We start from the raw sequence: 21295 nt of genomic DNA, 5'->3' as shown, positions 1-21295 counted from the left end.
GTATTCTTCATTGCTACACCCTTGGTGTAAAAAGAATTCTGGTTTTACTTAAAAATGCCCTTGGTGAAGCAATAAAAATTATTAGTTTTATTAAACCTTGACTCTTAAGTATATAAGGTTTTAATATTCTAAGTAATATAAAGGGAAGTTCCCATAGTATTTCTGGTACATATTGAAGTATGAGGATTGTCTTGAGGAAAGGCCCACATGTAATTCTTTGGGTTGTGAGCTGAATTAGCTACTTTTGTTTTCACAGAACACCATTTTTACTGGAAGACTGACTGATAGATAGTTGGGTATTTAGCAGACATTTTCATAAAAATGAATGAAATGGGAATGTGATTTCAAGGAAGGCAACCAACAATATTTGTTGCCAGTGATAAAATTTAAACTTTTGAAAAAGTAAAAATTAGAAGTTTGGAAAACTTGTATATCTCTACCATGACCATGAGAGCTTCCAGATACTTAGACTTTTCTGATGAAATCGATGATGGTATTAACTCATATGATTTTTTAATACTTTTTATTTAAAATACAGATTCACAGGAAGGTGCAAAAATAGTAGAGCTCTAGTGTACCTTTCACACACTTTCATCCTTGGTGACATCTTGCATAAGGAGTTGACATTGGTACAATCCATAAATCATACTCATATTTTACCAGTTTTATGTGAACTCATGTGTATCTGTTCTTCTATACAGTTTTATCACATGGATAGATTTGGGTAACCACTATCCCCAAGATCACCACCACAATCAAGATAAAGAAAAGTTCCATGACCACAAAGATCCCTCATGCTTCACCTTTGTAGTCATACCCATTCCCCTATCCTCAGTCCCAGGCAACCAATAACCTATTTCCCAGTTCTATAATTTTGTCATTTTGGAGTGGTATATAAAAACTGAATGGTATAGTATGTAACCTTTTCATATTGACTTTTCCCACTTAGCATAATTCCTTTGACATTCATCCAAGTTTTCTGTATCAATAGTTTATTTTTTATTTGCAAGTAGTATTCTGTGGTATAGATATACCACAATTTGTCTAGCCTTTCACTATTGAAGGAATTTGGGTTGTTTCCAATTTTGGCTCTTGCAGATAAAATTGACATGAACAGTTGTGTATAGTGGGTTTTTTTTGTTTGTTTGTTTGTTTGTTTTTTTAGATTTTTGTGTGAACGTAGATTTTTATTTCTGTGGATAAATGCCCAGGACTGCAAATGCTAGATCAAATGGGTAGTATATGTTTAGCTGTCTATTTTTGAAGAAACTGTCAAGTCAAACTGTTTTCTGAAGTGGCTATGCCATTTTAATTCCCATCAGCAATATCTGAGAGATCCCATTCTCTGCATGCATACAAACATTTGGTATTGTGCCTAATTTATTTTAGCTATTCTGTTAGATGTGTGGTGGTATTTCATCAATTTTAATTTGCATTTCACTAATGGCTAACGATGTTGAATTTCATTTTCATGTACTTATTTGCCACTTGTATGTTCTCTTTAAGTGAGATGTCTGTTCATGTCGAGCATTTTCTAATTGTACTGTTTGCTTTTTTTACTGTGAATTTTAAAAACTACATATTCTAGATTTGAGTTCTTTGGCAAATATGTGTTTGGAAATATTTTCTCCTAGTTTGTAACTTGTCTGTTAAGTCTTTCAATAGGGTTGCAGACAAAAGTAATTTTAAGTCCAGTTGATATTTTCCTATTATGGATTATGCTTTTGGTGTCATGTCTCAAAACTCTTCACCAAACCCTAAATATGAAAATATTCTCCTATATTTTCTTCTAAAAGTTTTATAGCTTTACCTTTAACATTTAAATCTATGTTTGATTTTGAGTTAATTTTTCTGTAAGGTGTGAGGTTTAATTTCCTTTTTTGTTTATGGATATCTAATTGCTCCAGCACCTTTAGTTAAAAAGACTATCCCTCCATCATTGAATTGCTTTTGCACATTTGTTAAATATCAGTTGGCCATACTTGTGTGGATAGATCTATTGGTATTTCTGGGATATTTATTCTTTTCTTTTGATGTATTGGTGTATCCCCCTTTCACTGTCACACTGTCTAGATTACTAGAGCCGATGATGTCTTGACAATGGGTAGAGTGATTCTTTGCATTTTATTATTATTTCCAGAATTATTTTAGTTATTCTAATTCCTTTTCCTTTACATATAAATTTTAGAATAATCTTGTCCACATTTTCAAAAAATTTTTACTAGAATTTACATTTTAATTGTGTTCAGCGTATATATCAATTTGGGAAGAATTGACATTTATTATTTTCGTTTGTTGCTTGTGCTTTAGTTGTCGTATCAGAGAAACCATTGCCTAACCCAAGATCAGGAAGATTTACTCCTATATTTTGGTCTAAGAATTTTATAGCTTTTAGCTTTTACATTTAAGCCTTTGATCCACTTTGAGTCATTTTTTTCATATGGTATGAGGTAGATATCCAATTTTATTCTTTTGTATTGAATATCCAGTCCTACCACCATTTTTTAAAAAAGACTATTCTTTCTTCATTGACTTGTCTTTGTACCCTTGTCAAAAATCAGTTGATCGTAAATGTAACCATTTATTTCTGGACTATTAGCTTTAGTCTATTTGAAACCATTGGGTGGTGTTCCAGAAAGCTCTGAAGTTTATATCTCAGTACAGAAAGAATTTAGTGAGAGGCAAAGTGTTAGATAAGTGATCTATTAGAATAAGTCATTTGCAAGGGCTATAAGTGGGCAGGTGAGAGGGTGCTGTGCCCCCAAGAACTAACTGGGATACAGTTTTATAATCAAAGGAAAAGTGGGGAAGGGAAGAAGACCTTCTTTGTCTTTCTTGAGTAGATATCATGCTTCCATCATCATCTCCTTTTCCAGGTTGGGCAAGGGAGTTTTCTTGTTCCTACATTGTCAAGCTAGGTCCACAAATTATTGTTGTTGTTTTAAATATATGCCAAGAGCATGTCCTAGGGATCATTAATTTATTGTATGCACTGGACAGGATGTTGCTCTCTTGCCACCATTATTTTATTGTTTGGGGGCTTGTCTCATGCTTCTGTTGCTGAGCAAGCCTACTTTGTTTTGCAATTAAGCAAACTGCTTTCTTGAGTAATTAACTTACAGGGACTCCCATATTTTTCCTACTTACAATCCCCTAGTGGGGATGGCATGAGTTGTCAGGACTACCACCTGCCAGCGTAGGAGATATAAGAGATGTGGGTTTGATCCCTGGGTTGGGAAGATTCTCTGGAGGAGGAAATGGAAACCCACTCCAGTATTCCTGCCTGGAAAAACCCATGGGCAGAGGAATCTGGCGGGCTATGGTCCACAGGGTCACAAAGAGTCAGACACGATTGAAGCAACTTAACACACATGCATGCATGCAGTGGAGTTAACTATTTAATCACCTACTTTGTCCCTTTACCCTTAATCTTGTATCTTATCTCTTTGCTAAATTGACTTATTCTAGAATTAAAAAAAATTTTTTTTAATTGTCTATGTAGGCTGTCTTGTCATCCACAGATAGGGACGATTTTATTCCTTTGAAATCTGTATAACTTTTCTTTTCTAACCTATTGTGCTGGCTGGGACTTTCAATACTATGTTGAACAAGAGTGGTGAGTATGAATGATTTTTTTTGGACATGTTATAATGCAATGTGTCAAGCTTTGGTATATCTACATAACTCAGTTAACCAATATTTTCCAAATTTCCAGTTCATATTGTCACAATTCATGCATGGTTAAAATATGGACTCAAAGGATAAGATAGGTCCATGAGTTTTAATGTAAAAGTTTATTTATGAAAAGTTCATTTGTATGGTTCCAGAATTCACATTACAACTGAGCTTTAAGAAACTGCTGCTTACTGAGTTTTGGTGTTGTATCAAAGAAGAATAGCCACAATTATCTGAAAAGACTGTTTTCCAACTGCATAAATGTGTGAGAGTAGATATTCTTCATATACATACTTAAATAAAAACAACATTATGATAGGTATAATGGAGAATCATTATAAAACAATAAAATGGGAAAGACTAGAGATCTCTTTGAGAAAATTTGAGTGATAAAGAGAACATTTCATGCAAGGATGAGCACGAAAAAGGACTGGAAAAAGTTAGCTTTCCTTCCAGTCCCAAAGAAGGGCAATGCCAAAGCATGTCCAAACTACTGGACATTATGCTTATTTTGCATGCTAGTAAGGTAATGCTCAAAATCCTTCAAGCTAGGCTTCAGCAGTATGTAAACTGAAAACTTCTAGATGTACAAATTGGACTTAGAAAAGGCAGAGGAACCAGAGATCTAATTGCCAACATTTGTTGGATCATAGAGAAAATAAGGGAATTCCAGAAAAACATCTGCTTTATTGACTATGCTAAAGCCTTTGACAGTGTGGATCACAACACACTGTGGAAAATTCTTAAAGAGATGGGAATACCAGACTACCTTACCTGTCATCTGAGTTACCTGTATGCGGGTCAAGAAGCAATGATTAGAACCAGACATTAGAACCAGCCTGGTTCAAAATTGGGAAAGGAGTACGTCAGGGCTGTGTATTGTCACCCTGTTTATTTAACTTCAGTGCAGAGTACATCATGCGAGATGCTGGGCTGAATGAATCACAAGCTGGAATCAAGATTGCTGGGAAAAATATCAACAGCCTCAGATCAGATGACACCACTTTAGTGGCAGAAAGTGAAGAGGAGCTAAAGAGCCTCTCGATGAGAGTGAAAGAGGAGAGTGAAAAGCCTGGCTTAAAATTCAACGTTCAAGTAAACTAAGATCATGGCATCCAGTCCCATCGCTTCATGGCAAATAGATGGGGAAAAAGTAGAAGCAGTGACAAATTTTATTTTCTTGGGCTCCAAAATCACTGTGGATGGTAACTGAAGCCACAATGTTAAAAGACCCCTGTTCCTTGGAAAGAAAACTATGACAAACCTAGACAGTGTATTAAAAAACAGACAAAGGTCTGCTTTGTCACCACTTTGCTGACAAAGGTCTGTCTACTTAAAGCTATGTTTTTTTCCAGTAGTCATATATGGATGTGGATGTTGAAGCACAAGCTGCAATCAAGATTGCTGGGAGAAATATCAGTAACCTCAGATATGCAGATGACACCACCCTTATTCAATTCAGTTCAGTTGCTCAGTTGTGTCCAACTCCTTGCCACCTCATGACTGCAGCACACCAGGCCTCCCTGTCCATCACCAACTCCAGGAGCTTACTCAAATTCATGTCCATTAAGTCGGTGATGCCATCCAACCATCTCATCCTCTGTCGTCTCCTTCTCCTCCCAGCTTCAATCTTTCCCAGCCTCAAGGTCTTTTCAGATGAGTCAGCTCTTCATAACAGGTGGCCAAAGTATTGGAGTTTCAGCTTCAGCATCACTACTTCCAATGAATATTTAGGACTGATTTCCTCTAAATCATTTCCTCTAAAGTCAGGAACAAGATAAGAGTGCCCACTCTCATCTCTATTATTCAACATAATTTTCATAGTCCTAGCCATAGCAATCAGAGAAGAAAAATAGTAGGAATCCACATTTGAAAAGAAGAGGTAAACAAATCAAGACCTTTTAACAGCAGTTCACATGTCAGAATTGACTTTTAGACATATAGCTTGTTATTCATTTTAACCAGTTACTGACATTTTGTTTTTTGCTTTCCCAGGCAGTTGCTGAAGGGGATTTTCAAAAAGCATCTCGTTGTATACTACGCTGTAAAGATATGTTGGTGAGGCTTCCCCAAATGGTGAGTGAAATCTCTGCCTTCATTCTCCTGTATCACATTCTAGGAAGACTTATTACTACTTCATGTGCTCCTATAGAGTTTATATTTTGTATAAGATTTACTTATTTAGCCAAGATTTGAAATATTTTGCTTCTTTTGCTCTTTAATAGAACAGGTGTTCTAAAAAGTGATACAGGTTACTTTACATTTCTTTGCTTTCCCTTTTATTGTCAAAATACTTTGGTAATATTTCCTCCATATGTCATGGTTTATGATGAAAGAAAGAAAAAATGAGTTTATTGCCCTACTGACAAGGTTGATAGCAGCTGTTCATATCATTGCCATAGTATTTTTCTATATTGGGATTTGGAGGTGTGAGCAGTTTGATAGGATAAATAAAACCTGTTTCTCAGACTGGAGTTCATCAGTATTCCAGAGTAGATAATTTTTAATTTTTCCACTTTACCTCCCTTTTCCATTCTTTCTCCCCTATTTCAGGCCTATGCTTACTTCAGTCTTTACTGTTACAGAGGAGACTGACACCAAAGATAAATTTGGTATCAGGAGGTCTCAGGGCTCCATCACTTGTACCTTCATGTGAAACTGGTCGTACTTTTCTCTCAAATTCTATGTTATAATGTAGAACTTAATTCAGTAACTATTTATATATTGCTAATATTATGTGGAGGTACTCTTCTAGTCTTTAAAAAAAATTAAAAACAATTTCACAGTTACAAAACTGTAACAAGAATCTTACAAAGAATTCCTTTATACCCTTTGCCCTGAGACCTAGTTCAAGTTTTTCAATACTAATCTTAACACAAAATGGATTCTTTCTAAGATTCACTTAGTCTCTAGTCTCTTTAACTGGAAAAATTCCTCACTTTTGCCTTGACTTTCATGACCTTGACAATTTTGAAGATTCCAGAACAGCCGTTTTGTAGAATGTGACTTAATTTATTTTTCAAAAATTAAAAAGAAATTTTATTGAGGTATATTTGACATATAACACTGTATAAATTTGAGGTATTTCACATGTTGATTTGATAATACTTTTAATTTGCAGTATGGTTACTGGAGTAGTGTTAGCTAACACCTTTATAATGTCACATAAATGTCATTTTTTTGTGTTGAGAAGAGTCAAGATCTAGTTCCTTAGCAATTTAAAAATTTAAAGCACAGTATTGTTGACTAAAATCACTATGTTGTACATTAGATTTCCAGAAATTATCTACTAGCTGCAAGTTTAAACCCTTAAATGACGTCTCCCCAGTTACCTCTCTCTAACCAAATTAGGGTTTGTTAAAAGATTCCTTATGATAGACTAGGTTATGAATTTGGGGCCAGAAAATCACAGAAATGATTCTGTTGAATGACATACAAGATTGATTTATTCTATTGGTGGTGGTGCTAACTTTGATCTCTTGGTTAAAATGGTTTCTTACAGGTTTCAAACTTATGTATTTTTTCCCTTTGTTATTCCTAAGTGTTTTGTGAAATGATGCTCTGAGACTTTGTAAAATCCAGTTTCTCATCCAACTTTCACTATCTGTTGAGATTTCCTGCCTAAATTGGTACTGTGATGGTTGACACCTGGCTATTTTTCTAATTCTATCCTGAGGGTTAGAGAAAGCTGAGTAAGGGAGGGATTGGAAGATACATGTCCTAAAGCCATTAAGGAAAAAAGTCAGGTGCCGGGAGCTGGCGAGAGGCACTCCACTCGTGACAAAGGTCATGAGGAAGGAGGCTCGGCATACGCAAAGGCGAGATCGAGCCTCAGGAGTCCCCCTGGATATTCTCGAGCATCTACCCCCAAAAAACCAGAGTCTACCTACTTTATTGCTTTGTGCTCTCACCTCTGACTTTACTGGGGGCTGTCCCCCACCACCATCTCGCTCTCTCTGACAAAGAGTTAACTTACAGCTCCAATTAATAAAGTTCCTGGGCATTAGGAGTGTTTAAATCTAAACCCCTCAGATAGCTCTCTAACTCTCCTGACAAGTTTACCCGGACTCCTACAGCTATGCACACAATTGTTTACAGTCTCCCAGCCTCGAGAGGCACGGGAAGCTTAAGATATTCAAATAGCTTAGAGCCTCTCAGAGAGTTAGAAACTGTCAGAATAAAACGAGTAAAAGATTTCATTGATGAGCCAATGCTTGCTGCCAAGTTTCCACATCCCCTTTATTGTATCCTTGAATGTGTATTAATTAATATAGTTGGTATGTAGAAAAAATAAGTAGTGGCCTTGGTGTTAGCAACTTTAGACCCTTAAGGTAATAAATTCTTTCCTTTGTTGTAAACCCATTGCACTTCTGCCCTATAGGAATGCAATTTTATCTAACACCTTCGGAAGATGGCGCCAAACCTTAAAATAATTACTCTTAGAGAAAATAAGTCTTACGGATGACAAACCTGTGTCAAGAGTCATAAAATGTTAATAGGCCTTCTGGCCAGAAGATGATGTAAATCACCTAAACCATTTGTATACGATAAATTTGCAGGAAAGAAACCCTAGTTTTTGATAAGGATCAAAGACTGCTGACTTTGCATGATTTCACATCCCCTATTATCCTCTATGTGTAACTTAGGGTATAAAAACCCCTGTTGAAAATAAAGCTACGGGCTTTGCTAACCAAAGCTTGGTCTCCCCATGTCATTCTTCTCCTCAAATTCCAGCTGAGTCTCCATCTGGAGCGCGGAGGTCCTCTGCTACCATTTATTTGCCTGGGCTTCTAAGACCCACTCGAGAAGGTGTCTAAGGTGGGGCACCTTCTGCTATTTGAGAGGGCGCCTGTGGCCTCCATGGTCAGAGCTAACCTGGTGTCACAGGTTATATTGATTTTCCGCGTAAACCAAGCTACTCAGCCTCTTTTCTCCACTGAATTTTCCTACTGAGCTATCCTCATTCTATTACTCTTTATATCTTTGATGAATATTTAAATAGTTACCGATGCCGTCTCCCCTTCGAATACTCTGAATCAGCTGGGGCTGGACCCTGGCAGTCAGGCAATTATCATTTAATTATTGCTACACTATTATAATTTAACAAAATGTAAAAATGCATGATCTATAAATGTTTAAAAGACAACAAAATCACAAAGGAAAATAGCTTGGAATGAAAAAAAATAATAGGTCTGCTTTTTCTCTATTTTAAGAATCTAATTTACAAAGTAATATACAGAAAATGAAATTATATGGTTAATTAAAAATAAAAAGTCTTGTATTGAACTCAAAAGTTAGTGATCAAAGTCATTTTTAGCAGCAATATCTAAGTGAGTTTTAAAAATCATCTATATAGTCTAATCTTGGCATTGTAAAGTAGGTATTTGGTTGGATCTGTCATTTCTGGGCCAGAGATGTAACAGTGGCTGGAGGTTCTGGAGATTCCATAGTTCTAGTCTCATAAGTCCATTTCTATATGACCAATAATCAATAGGATTACAGATCTACCATCTTTGTATTACTTGCCATTGTATATTACTTGCAAAGTAAGATGTTACCACTGCATGGAAGGCTAGGAAAGTATTTTTAAAAGAGATATTTGTATAGATCTTAGTATTTAATACCCCATTATAAATATTTCATGAGGATAGGGATCTTTGTCTGTTTTGTTCACTGATGTGTCTTTAATATTGCCTAATATTATAGATATTCCCTGGGTTCGAGACCTGGGTTCGATCCCTGGGTCAGGAAGATCCCCTGGAGAAGGAAATGGCAACCCACTCCAGTATTCTTGCCTGGAGAATCCCATGGACGGAGGAGCCTGGTGGGCTACAGTCCATGGGGTTGCAAAGAGTCGGACACAACTGAGTGACTTCACTTTCACTTTTCATAGAAATTCCCTAGTGGCTCAGATGGTAAAGAGTGTGCCTGAAATGTGGGAGACCTGGGTTCGATCCCTGGGTCAGGAAGATCCCCTGGATAAGGGAATGGCAACCCACTCCAGTATTCTTGCTTGGAAAATCCCATGGATAGAGGAGCCTGGCAGACCCCAGTCCATGGGGTCACAAAGAGTTGGACACAGTTGAGCGACTAACACCCTCACATTATAGATAGAACATGTTTAGTAAATATTTATTATTCATAAATATTTTTATTTTATTTATAATATTGTTTATTATTTATATAAATGAATGAGTGAAGGGAACAGTATTGGTAATTAAAAGATTTTTTGATCATTACAGTGAAATATGTTACAGATCTCTTAGTATATTTATTATACTAAATTAGTGTATTTAAAATATTAGATATTTTAGTATTTTGTAGGTTTGGTCTTGGGCTTCACAGGTAGCTCAGGGGTAAAGAATCTGAGCTGTGAGTTTGATTCTTGGGTTGGGACAATCCCCTGGAGAAGGAAATTGCAATCCACTCCAGTATTTTTGCCTGGAAAATCCCATGGACAGAGGAGCCTGGCAGGCTATGGTCCATGTGGTCACAAAACAGTTGGACATGACTTAGTGACCAAACCACAACAAAAACAACAAGGTTTGGTCTTATAAATTTGTTATTATTTGGTATTCTTTTCTCCCCTAGAAAGTAGCATTTAATGTAAGTACACTTGAAAGAATTGTGAGGGCAGAAAAAAAGAAAACACTGAGGAAATTGGATAAAGACTCAGTATATTTAATGTTCATCAAAAGTTTTACTTTCCATTTTTCTCTGTATAAGTTAGTTGCAAGCCTTTCTGCAGCAAGTGGGTACAAGCTGCATTATTCCAGTATAGCTGTATAATTGGTGTGGCCCTGTGTGCACCTATGGGATCTGGGGCAAGTAATGAGTTAAGCTTTTTCTGTTAAAATGTTGAGAATGCATTTAAATACTTCTGGATTCTTGCCAGGCCCACATTACCAAGACTATTCTTTAGTTTGGATTTAAATATACAGTAGGTCTGATGTACTCAGGCACGCATATTGAACTTCTACTTTCTTAATGTACTGTACAAAATTTCAAAGGGAAACATATTTGAAGCAAGACAGCTCTTTACATATTACTTATGAATAACTTGTCTCAGGATCTGCCTCTGTAGTCTTACTCAGGTAAAACTTATATAAAAGATTCCTTTATATGGGTATGACAGATTCTAGATAGATGATTTCTATAAATACTGAGGGAATATTTGGATAAATTATTAGAATTAAATTTTTTCTTTTATGCCATTTCCCAGTATTTTGATGAATGAAAATTCTATAAGATATGACATTGTTGATACAAGGACTGAGATGCTGGTTGATAATCTGTAAGAGTATTTTCCTATGGCATCATTCACATACTGTTTCTACTTTTATCTCAGTTGTAATTTAGGTAAAGAAAATTTTTGTTGTTATTAAGAGACACATTAATTCTTTTAAGAAAATAATTTTATTTATTTTGGCTGTTCTGGGTCTTCATTGCTGTGTGGGCTTTTATCTCGTTGCAGCGAGTGGGGTGCATGGGCTTCTCAATGTGGGAGCTTCTCTTGTTTCAGAGCATGGGTTCTAGGGTGCACAGGCTTCAGTAGTTGTGGCATGTGGACTCAGTAGATGTGGCTTCTGGGATCTAGAGTTGTGGCACATGGGCTTAGTTGCTCTGAGGCATGTGAGCCTTCCTGAATCAGGAATCAAACGTGTCTCCTACATTGGCAGGCAGATTCTTCACCAATGAGCCACTTGGGAAGCCCCAAATTAATTATTTCTAGATAAGTCTTATGACTAGACAGTGCTTTGAACTTTAGAATTATTTTTATTTGTCTTAATTTTGAAAGATATTCATTTTTTTCCCCCTTCAGTAGTGATTTTGTTTTCTTTGCATATACTCTTTTCCAATGCTTTTTAACAAATCTGGCAACCTACAGAGGCCTGTTCTTTTGCTGGGCAATGATTGGTTTCCCTATTTTCTGTTACAAAGAACCTTTCAAGTTCAACTAGTAATTATTACTTTTCCATATGTAACTCATGCCACACCCTGAATACTTTTAGTTCCTCTTTATATAAATTGAGAGGTTTTGTTAAGGATGAGTGAAGGTGAAAGTTGCTCAGTCGTGTCCGACTCTTTGTGACCCCATGGACTATACAGTCCATGTAATTCTCCAAGCCAGAATACTGGAGTGGGTAGCCTTTCCCTTCTCCAGGGGATCTTCCCAACCCAGGGATCGAACCCAGGTCTCCCGCATTGCAGCCAGATTCTTTACCAGCTGACCCACAAGGGAAGCCCAAGAGTACTAGAGTGGATAGCCTATCCCTTCTCCATTGGATCTTCCCGACCCATGAATTAAACCAGGGTCTCCTGCATTGCAGGCAGATTCTTTACCAATTGAGCTATCAGGGAAGCCCAAGGATGAGTGGGTTATTGGTTATTTTGATGTACAGAACACTTATTATGTCTTAAAGACTCTGAAATGCCATAAATTTTTTAATGTTAAAAGAATCATGAATCTGACATATCTTGTTTGTTTTTTATATTGCAGGCTTGTTATCTTCATACTGTCTGTTACAACTTTGGACTACAAACCTACAGGGAGAATAAATATGAAGAAAGTTGTTTCTGGCTTAGGTAATATAAAAAAATAATGAATGTAAATTCAGGATTATTATCATAGAGTTCAGTTAATACTTACCATGGGGTACTTTGGAAGTTTAAATATTTTCTGATTTCAAAAGCCAACATGCTAAATTTATTTACTCTTTTAACATGTATTGTTTATTCTTGTATGTTTCCAGTTGATAGAAAAGTATATTCTATTCTTAATACTAACATAAAGAGCATCTTCTGTGTCCATTCCTCCTTTGTATTTCCAACAAGAATATGGAAAACTTTATTTTTTGCTTTGGTATATATATTGGTGTCTGCTACCCAAGAGTATAAGGGCAGGTGGGTAAATAGGAAGATCAGCTAAAATTATTATTCTTAAATGAATTTTGGTATTTTAATAATAGTCAAGTAAATATATATTAAGCACTTATTATGTGCTTATTACTATACTAAGATTTGTACTATTGTGTTGAATCTGGAAATATCAAATGAATAGTGAAAAAATGTAGCACTCATATGCAAGAATCCTGTGTTTCACTGACTACCTATGCCCAGTACACGTTCTGACACATGGTAGATACTCAGTAATTGCTGGTTAAATGAATTTTTGTGAAAAACATATTTTTCTGTAGATGTTACATAAAGTGCTTTGAATATCAGGGGATTATGGAGTAAAATATATTAAATTAATTCACTAAATGTTTGCCTTCTCTGAGTATCGAGTTAATTATAGTTATTTGGAGATAGCCTCTTGATTAGTTTAACTAGTGAAAATTACATTTGCCATTAATGAAATAAATAGAAATATCATTAAGATTATAGTCCTCACAGGCATATATATTTCTAATAAAATATTTATGCAAATAGTTTGTATAAAAGACTTTTTTGGGCCCACAGATTGATTAAACTTTATAAAGAACTATGACAGAACAGGCTTATGCATTTATAAGAGATATACTTGTCTCAACGTAGACTGTTTCACACAAGTGGGATATACCTGCAATTTTTATTATAAATCACACTTTATAAATTGAATTATTAAAAGTATACCAAAGGAACTACTAGTTTAATGTAGGTTTACCACAGGTTTCCTTTATTTATTTACTTATTTGGTTAAATTAATTTATTTTAATTGGAGGCTAATTATTTTACAATATTGTAGTGGTTTTTGCCATACATTCACATGAATCAGCCATGGGTGTACATGTGTCCCTTATCCTGAACCCCCCTCCCTCCTCCCTCCCCATCCCATCCCTCAGGGTTGTCCCAGTACACCAGCCCTGAGCACCCTGTCTCATGCATCGAACCTGGACTGGCGATCTATTTCACATATGGTAATATACATGTTTCAATGCTATTCTCTGAAATCATCCCACCCTCACCTTCTCCCACAGAGTCCAAAAGTCTGTTCTTTACATCTGTGTCTCTTTTGCTGTCTTGTATATAGGGTCATTGTTACCATCTTTCTAAATTCCATATATATGCATTAATATACTGTATTGGTGTTTTTCTTTCTGACTTACTTCACTCTGTATAATAGGCCCCAGTTTCATCCACCTCATTAGAAATGATTCAAACACATTCTTTTTAATGGCTGAGTAATACTCCATTGGGTGTATGTACCACAGCTTTCTTATCCGTTCATCTGGCGATGAGCATCTAGGTTGCTTCCATGTCCTGGCTCTTGTAAACAGTGATTGATGAACATTGGGATACACATGTCTCTTTCATTTCTGGTTTCCTCAGTGTGTATGCCCAGCTGGGTCGTATGGCAGTTCTATTTCCAGTTTTTTAAGGAATCTCCACACCACAGGTTTCCTTTAAATGAGCAATCTTTTTATAAAGTGGATGAAGAGTAAGTTCTACTCCAAGATCTGGCAATATTTGAAGGAGGAGCACTCAGAAAGATGGCATCAACCTATCAAAGATTAGTATGCCAAAGGGACAGAAATGGGAGGGAGAAAATAAGAAAAAAGGATGTTATGGTGCCATGGATGGCTTCTGGAAGATTAACACTATGGAGGTGAGCCTGTAGTTTATGCCAGGAATAAATATGAACATGAATATTCTCTAGGAAGTGGTTTATAAGAGTAGACTTAGGCTGAAGTGGCAAAACATGTAGGTTATTATCATATATGCCATGGATTGTTGACCTCTAATCTGTCATCATCTTTTTAAGAAAACCTTATAGAAGGAAACTATGATGGTGATAGAACATGACTGATATTTCTATCATAAGCTAACTGTATCAGATTTTTACTATGTGTTTCAGTTCAGTTCAGTTCAGTCTCTCAGTTGTGTCCAACTCTTTGTGACCCCATAGACTGCAGCATGCCAGGCTTCTCTGTCCATCACCAACTCCTGGAGCTTACTCAAACTCATGTCCATCTAGTTGATGATGCCATCCAGCCATCTCATCCTCTGTCATCCCCTTCTCTTCCCACCTTCAGTCTTTCCCAGAGTCAGGTCAGTTCTTTGCATCAGGTCGCCAAAGTATTGGAGTTTCAGCTTCAGCATCAATCCTTCCAATGAATATTCATGACTGATTTCCTTGAGGATGGACTGGTTGCATCTCTTTGCAGTCCAAGGGACACTCAAGAGTCTTCCAACACCACATTTCAAAAGCATCAATTCTTCAATGTATGTTTAGTGGCTGTATTCTTAGGCCTAGAGAATTCCATAGTCCATGGGGTCACAAAGAGTCAGATATGACTGAGCGACTTACACACACACACACACACACACACACACACAATTATTAAGAACATTATTTGACCCACAGTCATATTTTCATCAAGAACTATATAATAACAAATTTATAGAGCACCACTATCTTTTGACTCTTTTGTATTCTTGTCACTAGAATGAGATTGAGGAAAACAGGAAGGGCTTGAATTCTTGGCCTAGTTATTATGTATTATTTTAATCTTCCAGTTTTTTTCCCACATCTTTTGGGGATATAAAAATAACTTAGTGAGATATTATCAAATGCCTTGAAAAAGATTGTATTTTAATGAGTTTCAGATCAGATCAGATCAGTTGCTCAGTCGTGTCCGACTCTTTGCGACCCCATGAATGGCAGCACGCCAGGCCTCCCTGTCCATCACCGACTCCCGGAGTTCACTGAGACTCACGTCCATCGAGTCAGTGATGCCATCCAGCCATCTCATCCTCTGTCGTCCCCTTCTCCTCCTGCCCCCAATCCCTCCCAGCATCAGAGTCTTTTCCAATGAGTCAACTCTTCGCATGAGGTGGCCAAAAACAGGCAAATATAGTTATCAACATTGTTATACATATTTTTAGATACCAACTTTTTGATTATGATGATGCATATATAGTAGAGTGTTTAGTCACATGCTTTGGAAATAAAAACTGCTCAATAAATGGCAGTAGCTTTTGCTATTACTAGGTGATACGGGCACTAATATGGCCACTTTACTAGTTTATTCCAAAATTTATCAAAATGAAATAAAATGCAGATTACATCTTGACTCCCCAGGTAAAAATATTACAGAGACAAACACTCACATCTTTTATCATATAATGCCAGTCTTTGGGTCAGTTTTTCTTTGGACTTTAATTGTCTGTATGTTGGGACCAGTTGGTTGGGAGCAGTCGGTGATAACAGGCAAGAATAAATAGCTGCTAATTAAGCACCCTTCTCTGTGAATTTTGTACTAGAAGGAGGGCATGGAAAGTGAGTGTACTTTCTATAGGCTTAACTTTTTTGCAAATAGTGAATATCTGAAGCTAGAAGTTATGTACAATTTGAAAGTACCTCTTCAGTCTAAAAGGAAAACCCCTCATCTTTACACAAATGATAAGAGATCAAAATTGCTATAGTGTATTAGAATTCTGTTGAAGTAGAAGCCTAGGACATAAAGGGTGGTAGTGGGTATTGTTTATAAAGCCCTTTTCATTCCCTCAGTTTTTGTTAACAGATCTCAGTTTAGGACCTTGTTAGTTTTTGTCTCCCCCAAGCCTTTTCTTTTGGTAAAAAACTTCATAAATAGCTGCTGCTTTCCTTGAATTCTTCCACACTTTTGGGATTATATCTCCTGATTAGAGATGCCACAGATTAAAACAGGCTGCTGTAATTATGAATGAAATTGCGAATCCTTAAGCTAGAAGCAGAAGATATTAAGAAGAGGTGGCAAGAATACACAGAAGAACTGTACAAAAAAGATCTTCATGACCCAGATAATCACGATGGTGTGATCACTGACCTAGAGTCAGACATCCTGAAATGTGAAGTCAAGTGGGTCTTAGAAAGCATCACTATGAACAAAGCTAGTGAAGGTGATGGAATTCCAGTTGAGCTATTTCAAATCCTGAAAGATGATGCCATGAAAGTGCTGCACTCAATATGCCAGCAAATTTGGAAGACTCAGCAGTGGCCACAGGACTGGAAAAGGTCAGTTTTCATTCCAATCCCAAAGAAAGGCAATGCCAAAGAATGCTCAAACTACCACACAATTGCATTCATCTCACACACTAGTAAAGTAATGCTCAAAATTCTCCAAGCCAGGCTTCAGCAATACGTGAACTGTGAACTTCCAGATGTTCAAGCTGGTTTTAGAAAAGGCAAAGGAACCAGAGATCAAATTGCCAACATCTGCTGGATCATCGAAAAAGCAAGCGAGTTCCAGAAAAACATCTATTTCTGCTTTATTGACTATGCCAAAGCCTTTGACTGTGTGGATCACAATAAACTGTGGAAAATTCTGAAAGATGTGAATACCAGACCACCTGACCTGCCTCTTGAGAAACCTATATGCAGGTCAGGAAGCAACAGTTAGAACTGGACATGGAACAACAAATTGGTTCCAAATAGGAAAAGGAGTACGTCAAGGCTGTATATTGTCACCCTGCTTATTTCACTTATATGCAGAGCACATCATGAGAAATGCTGGGCTGGAAGAAGCACAAGCTGGAATCAAGATTGCCAGGAGAAATATCAGTAATCTCAGATATGCAGATGATACCATCCTTATGGCAGAAAGTGAAAAGGAACTAAAAAGTCTCTTGATGAAAGTGAAAGAGGAGAGTGAAAAAGTTGGCTTAAAGCTCAACATCCAGAAAACGAAGATCATGGCATCTGGTCCCATCACTTCATGGGAAATAGATGGGGAAACAGTGGAAACAGTGTCAGACTTTATTTTTTTGGACTCCATAATCACTGCAGATGGTGATTGCAGCCATGAAATTAAGACTCTTACTCCTTGGAAGGAAAGTTACGACCAACCTAGATAACATATTAAAAAGCAGAGAGATTACTTTGCCAATAAAGGTCCATCTAGTCAAGGCTATGGTTTTTCCAGTGGTCATGTATGGATGTGAGAGTTGGACTGTGAAGAAAGCTGAGTGCCGAAGAATTGATGCTTTTGAACTGCGGTGTTGGAGAAGACTCTTGCGAGTCCCTTAGACTGCAAGGATATCCAACCAGTCCATCCTAAAGGAGATCAGTCCTGGGTGTTCTTTGGAAGGAATGATGCTGAAGCTGAAACTCCGATACTTACGGCCACCTCATAGGAAGACTTGACCCATTGGAAAAGACTCTGATGCTGGGAGGGATTGGGGGCAGGAGGAGAAGGGGACAACAGAGGATGAGATGGCTGGATGGCATCACTGACTCGATGCACATGAGTTTGAGTGAACTCCGGGAGTTGGTGATGGACAGGGAGGCCTGGCGTGCTGCGATTCATGGGGTCGCTAGAGTTCTTTGATGGTTTTTGAAAGAGAGACTTTCATTTGAGTTAAAAAAATTTTTTTTGCCCATGCAGCACGTTTTTGGATCTTAGTTCCCTGACCAGGGATCAAACGCACACCCCCTGCATTGGAAGCATAGAGTCTAAACCATTGGACTTCCAGTGAAGTCCTTCAATGATCATTTTAAAATATAGTTATTATGTTTACAATAAGGACAGTGTTAATTTATCAATATTGAGCTTTTAGTATGGTTGTATAGGAATATATAATGCCAAGGTCGTCTAATAAGAAGTAAGGGAAACAGCAAAGGAAATATGCATAAATGTACTTCTGTGCAGAAATATTAATGGTTCAGTATATGAGCCCAAGGGAAGTTTGTATCAGTTTTAATGCTATTTAATATTCGTTGCTTTAATTTTGCTTCTGTTCTCAGCCTGAGACCTTGAGAATTTGACACCATTATCTGTAATCAGGCAGTGTGATCTAGGGAAAGATCATAGAACTAACATTAGAAAATCTATTTCTAATGAAATGTGTGACCTTGGATCACTTATGTAACTACTGTGTGCTTTGATTTACCCATCTGAAATATTAGTTCAGCATCATTTGTGTAGATGACTTCCAATGAAGATAGCATAAATAATACAACAGTATTTTGAAAAGTTAAGAGTATGTAATAATAGACTATGATTAAATTATTAACTATAGAAATGATCATATAGAAGACATGTTTTGATGGAAAATGGAAATATATTAGCGCCATCTTGTGGAAATACAACAAATTATATAGTAGCAATTTTAATAAGATAATTTATTACACATAACACTTTATAGCTGTAGAACTCTTACAGATCATCTAGTTCGGTAATTAAGAAACTATATTCTGTGGTGTCCTTGGGGTCTACCAGAAGAGCTAGATATATAATATAGGGTTCTTAGTTGATAATTTTTTAATTAGTCATCCCTGCCATTTTCCCCATTGTTTGTGATGAAGAGTCAGCTGTTAATCTGACTTTTTACATGTATCATTCCCTTTTACATGATGAAACATTTTTGTCTTATTGTTTTCAGTATTTTCTCCTTGAATAATTTGACCATAATGTGTCTGAGTATGGATTTCTTTGTGTTATCCTATGTGGAGCCTATTAAGCTTCTTAATGTGTGAAAAACAGTGAAAGTGAAAGTCACTCAGTCGTGTCCGACTGTTTGTGACCCCATGGACTATACAGTCCATGGAATTCTCCAGGCCAGAATACTGGAGTGGGTAGCCTTTCCCTTCTCCAGGGGATCCTCCCAACCCAGGGATTGAACCCAGGTCTCCCACATTGCAGGTGGATTCTTTACTAACTGAACCACAAGGGAAGCCCAAGAATACTGGAGTGGGTAGCCTATCCCTTCTCCAGCAGATCTTCCTGACCCATGGATTGAACGGGGGTCTTATGCATTGCAGTCAGATTGTTTACCAAGTAGATTATTTTTTTTTTTTCATCAAATTTGGGACATTTTCAGCCATTGTTTCTTTGAATATGTTTCCTATCCCTTTCTCTTGCCTCCCTCCTTTTGGTACTCTGTGCTTATGTTGGTGTGCTTATTGGAAAAGACTGTTGCTGGGAGGGATTGTGGGCAGGAGGAGAAGGGGACGACAGAGGATGAGATGGCTGGATGGCATCACTGACTCAATGGACGTGAGTCTGAGTGAACTCCGGGAGTTGGTGATGGACAGGGAGGCCTGGCGTGCTGCAATTCATGGGGTCGCAAAGAGTCGGACACAACTGAGCGACTGAACTGAACTGAATGATGTCCCACATTTCTCTGAGGCATTGTTCTTTTTTTTCTCATCTATGTTTTATTTAGATTTATATAATCACTATCAATCTATTTTCACATTTGTTTATTCTCTTTTTGCCTGCTCAGATCTACTTTGAGCCTCTTCTAGTGAATTTTTCATTTCCATTATTGTTCTTTTCAGCTTGAGAATTTGTACTTTTTAAAATTATTTTGATCATTTAATCAATATATTCTTATTCTCTATTTGATGAATCACTGTTACCATACCTTCCTTTAATTATTTAAACATGGTTTCCTAAAGTTTTTTGAACATATCTCCAATAGCTTCTTTGAAGTATTTTTCTAGTAAGTGTAATATTTAAGACTTCTCAAAGGCAGTTTCTATTGCTTTCTCCTATTTCTCTGTATGAGTCACTGTTCTATTGTATGTCATATAATATTTTGTTGAAAACTAGACATTTTGGATAATATATTGTGGCAAGTTTGAATACCTGTCCCCCTCTTTTCTGGTAGTTACTTTTCTTTTATTTTTTGTTTGGTCATCTATTTGTTAGTTCACCTGACTGGACTAATTCTGTGAGGTCTGTTTTTCTTACAGTATATGACCTCTAATGTCCCTGCTGAGAGTTTTTTCTCCTGTTTTTGTCTTTTCATGGCTCTCTGGGGTTCACCCCTGCATCTGGAAACATAAACCTCATGTTGGTCAAAGGTTGTTTTAAGCCCACTTAGCCAGTTTGAATTTCACCCTTTCCTTTTGATTATGTGTTTGGCTTAAAGACTGTCTTCACAGTTCAGTGAATTCATTATTTTGCCCTGTATTCAGCCAGGGGCTAGTAGCCAATATGTTCTGTCTCTGGTCATGCCTGAGTGAGTAATCTTGGGCATGTGCACAATTGCCAACACTACCCGCCACCCCTCACCCCCCAGAAATGAATGTGATTTCATTTTTTTAAGACAGAATTTTTTTTAGAACAGTTTTAAGTTTATAGCAACATTGAGAGGAAGGTACAGAGATTTCCCACATACCCCCTTCCCTGCCACATGCATAGCCTCCTCCTTAATCAAGAATGGCTAAGATCTCCATTGTTTTTGACTATACCCTTAGGCAGGAGTCTCTCCTTGCTTGGTTTTCAAGTCATTTCCCTTAGGCAGAAATGCTGAGCTCTTCCTCTTTATTGCCTTCTTCTTCCCTTGGGCAGAAACTGTGCCACAGTGCTGTAGTTGGTGGCAGGAGTGTGGTAGCTCCTCCTGCAGTAGACGTTGTGGAGATGGTAGCCCCTAATCTTCTTAGTATGCCCTCCATTCCTGGAGCCTCTGCCCCAAGAGCCAGCCTGGGTGAAGGTGAGCAGCTGTTAACACCTGGGGTAGAGCCCTTAGCCTAAGAGTGAGAACTGAGTTGGGAAAAGGAAGACCCAGTCCTTTCATTGTACCTACCCATGATAGTACTTCTGCATCACAGATCTGGGGAAGATAAGAGAGGCTAGCAGCCTGAGTCTAGGACTTGGAGGAAGAGGGAATTCCCACTTATTTTTTGTTTTAAATTGGAGTATAATTGACT

General features: G+C 37.2%; 1 protein-coding gene across 1 annotated transcript in view; it reads left to right on the top strand.

Moving 5' to 3' along the window:
- TEX11 (testis expressed 11) overlaps positions 1–21295 on the top strand; it is a 211524-nt gene that overhangs the window by 64243 nt on the left and 125986 nt on the right. Inside the window, exons 8-9 of the mRNA XM_025276046.2 lie at positions 5671–5751; positions 12176–12261. Of these exons, the coding sequence (XP_025131831.2) occupies positions 5671–5751; positions 12176–12261 (167 nt within the window). The remainder of the gene's footprint in view (positions 1–5670; positions 5752–12175; positions 12262–21295) is intronic.

Source organism: Bubalus bubalis, chromosome X (genome assembly GCF_019923935.1).
Source record: "Bubalus bubalis isolate 160015118507 breed Murrah chromosome X, NDDB_SH_1, whole genome shotgun sequence".
Taxonomy (NCBI): domain Eukaryota; kingdom Metazoa; phylum Chordata; class Mammalia; order Artiodactyla; family Bovidae; genus Bubalus; species Bubalus bubalis.
The sequence above is the reverse complement of the archived record's forward strand: the minus strand, read 5'-3'. Positions and strand labels throughout refer to the sequence as shown.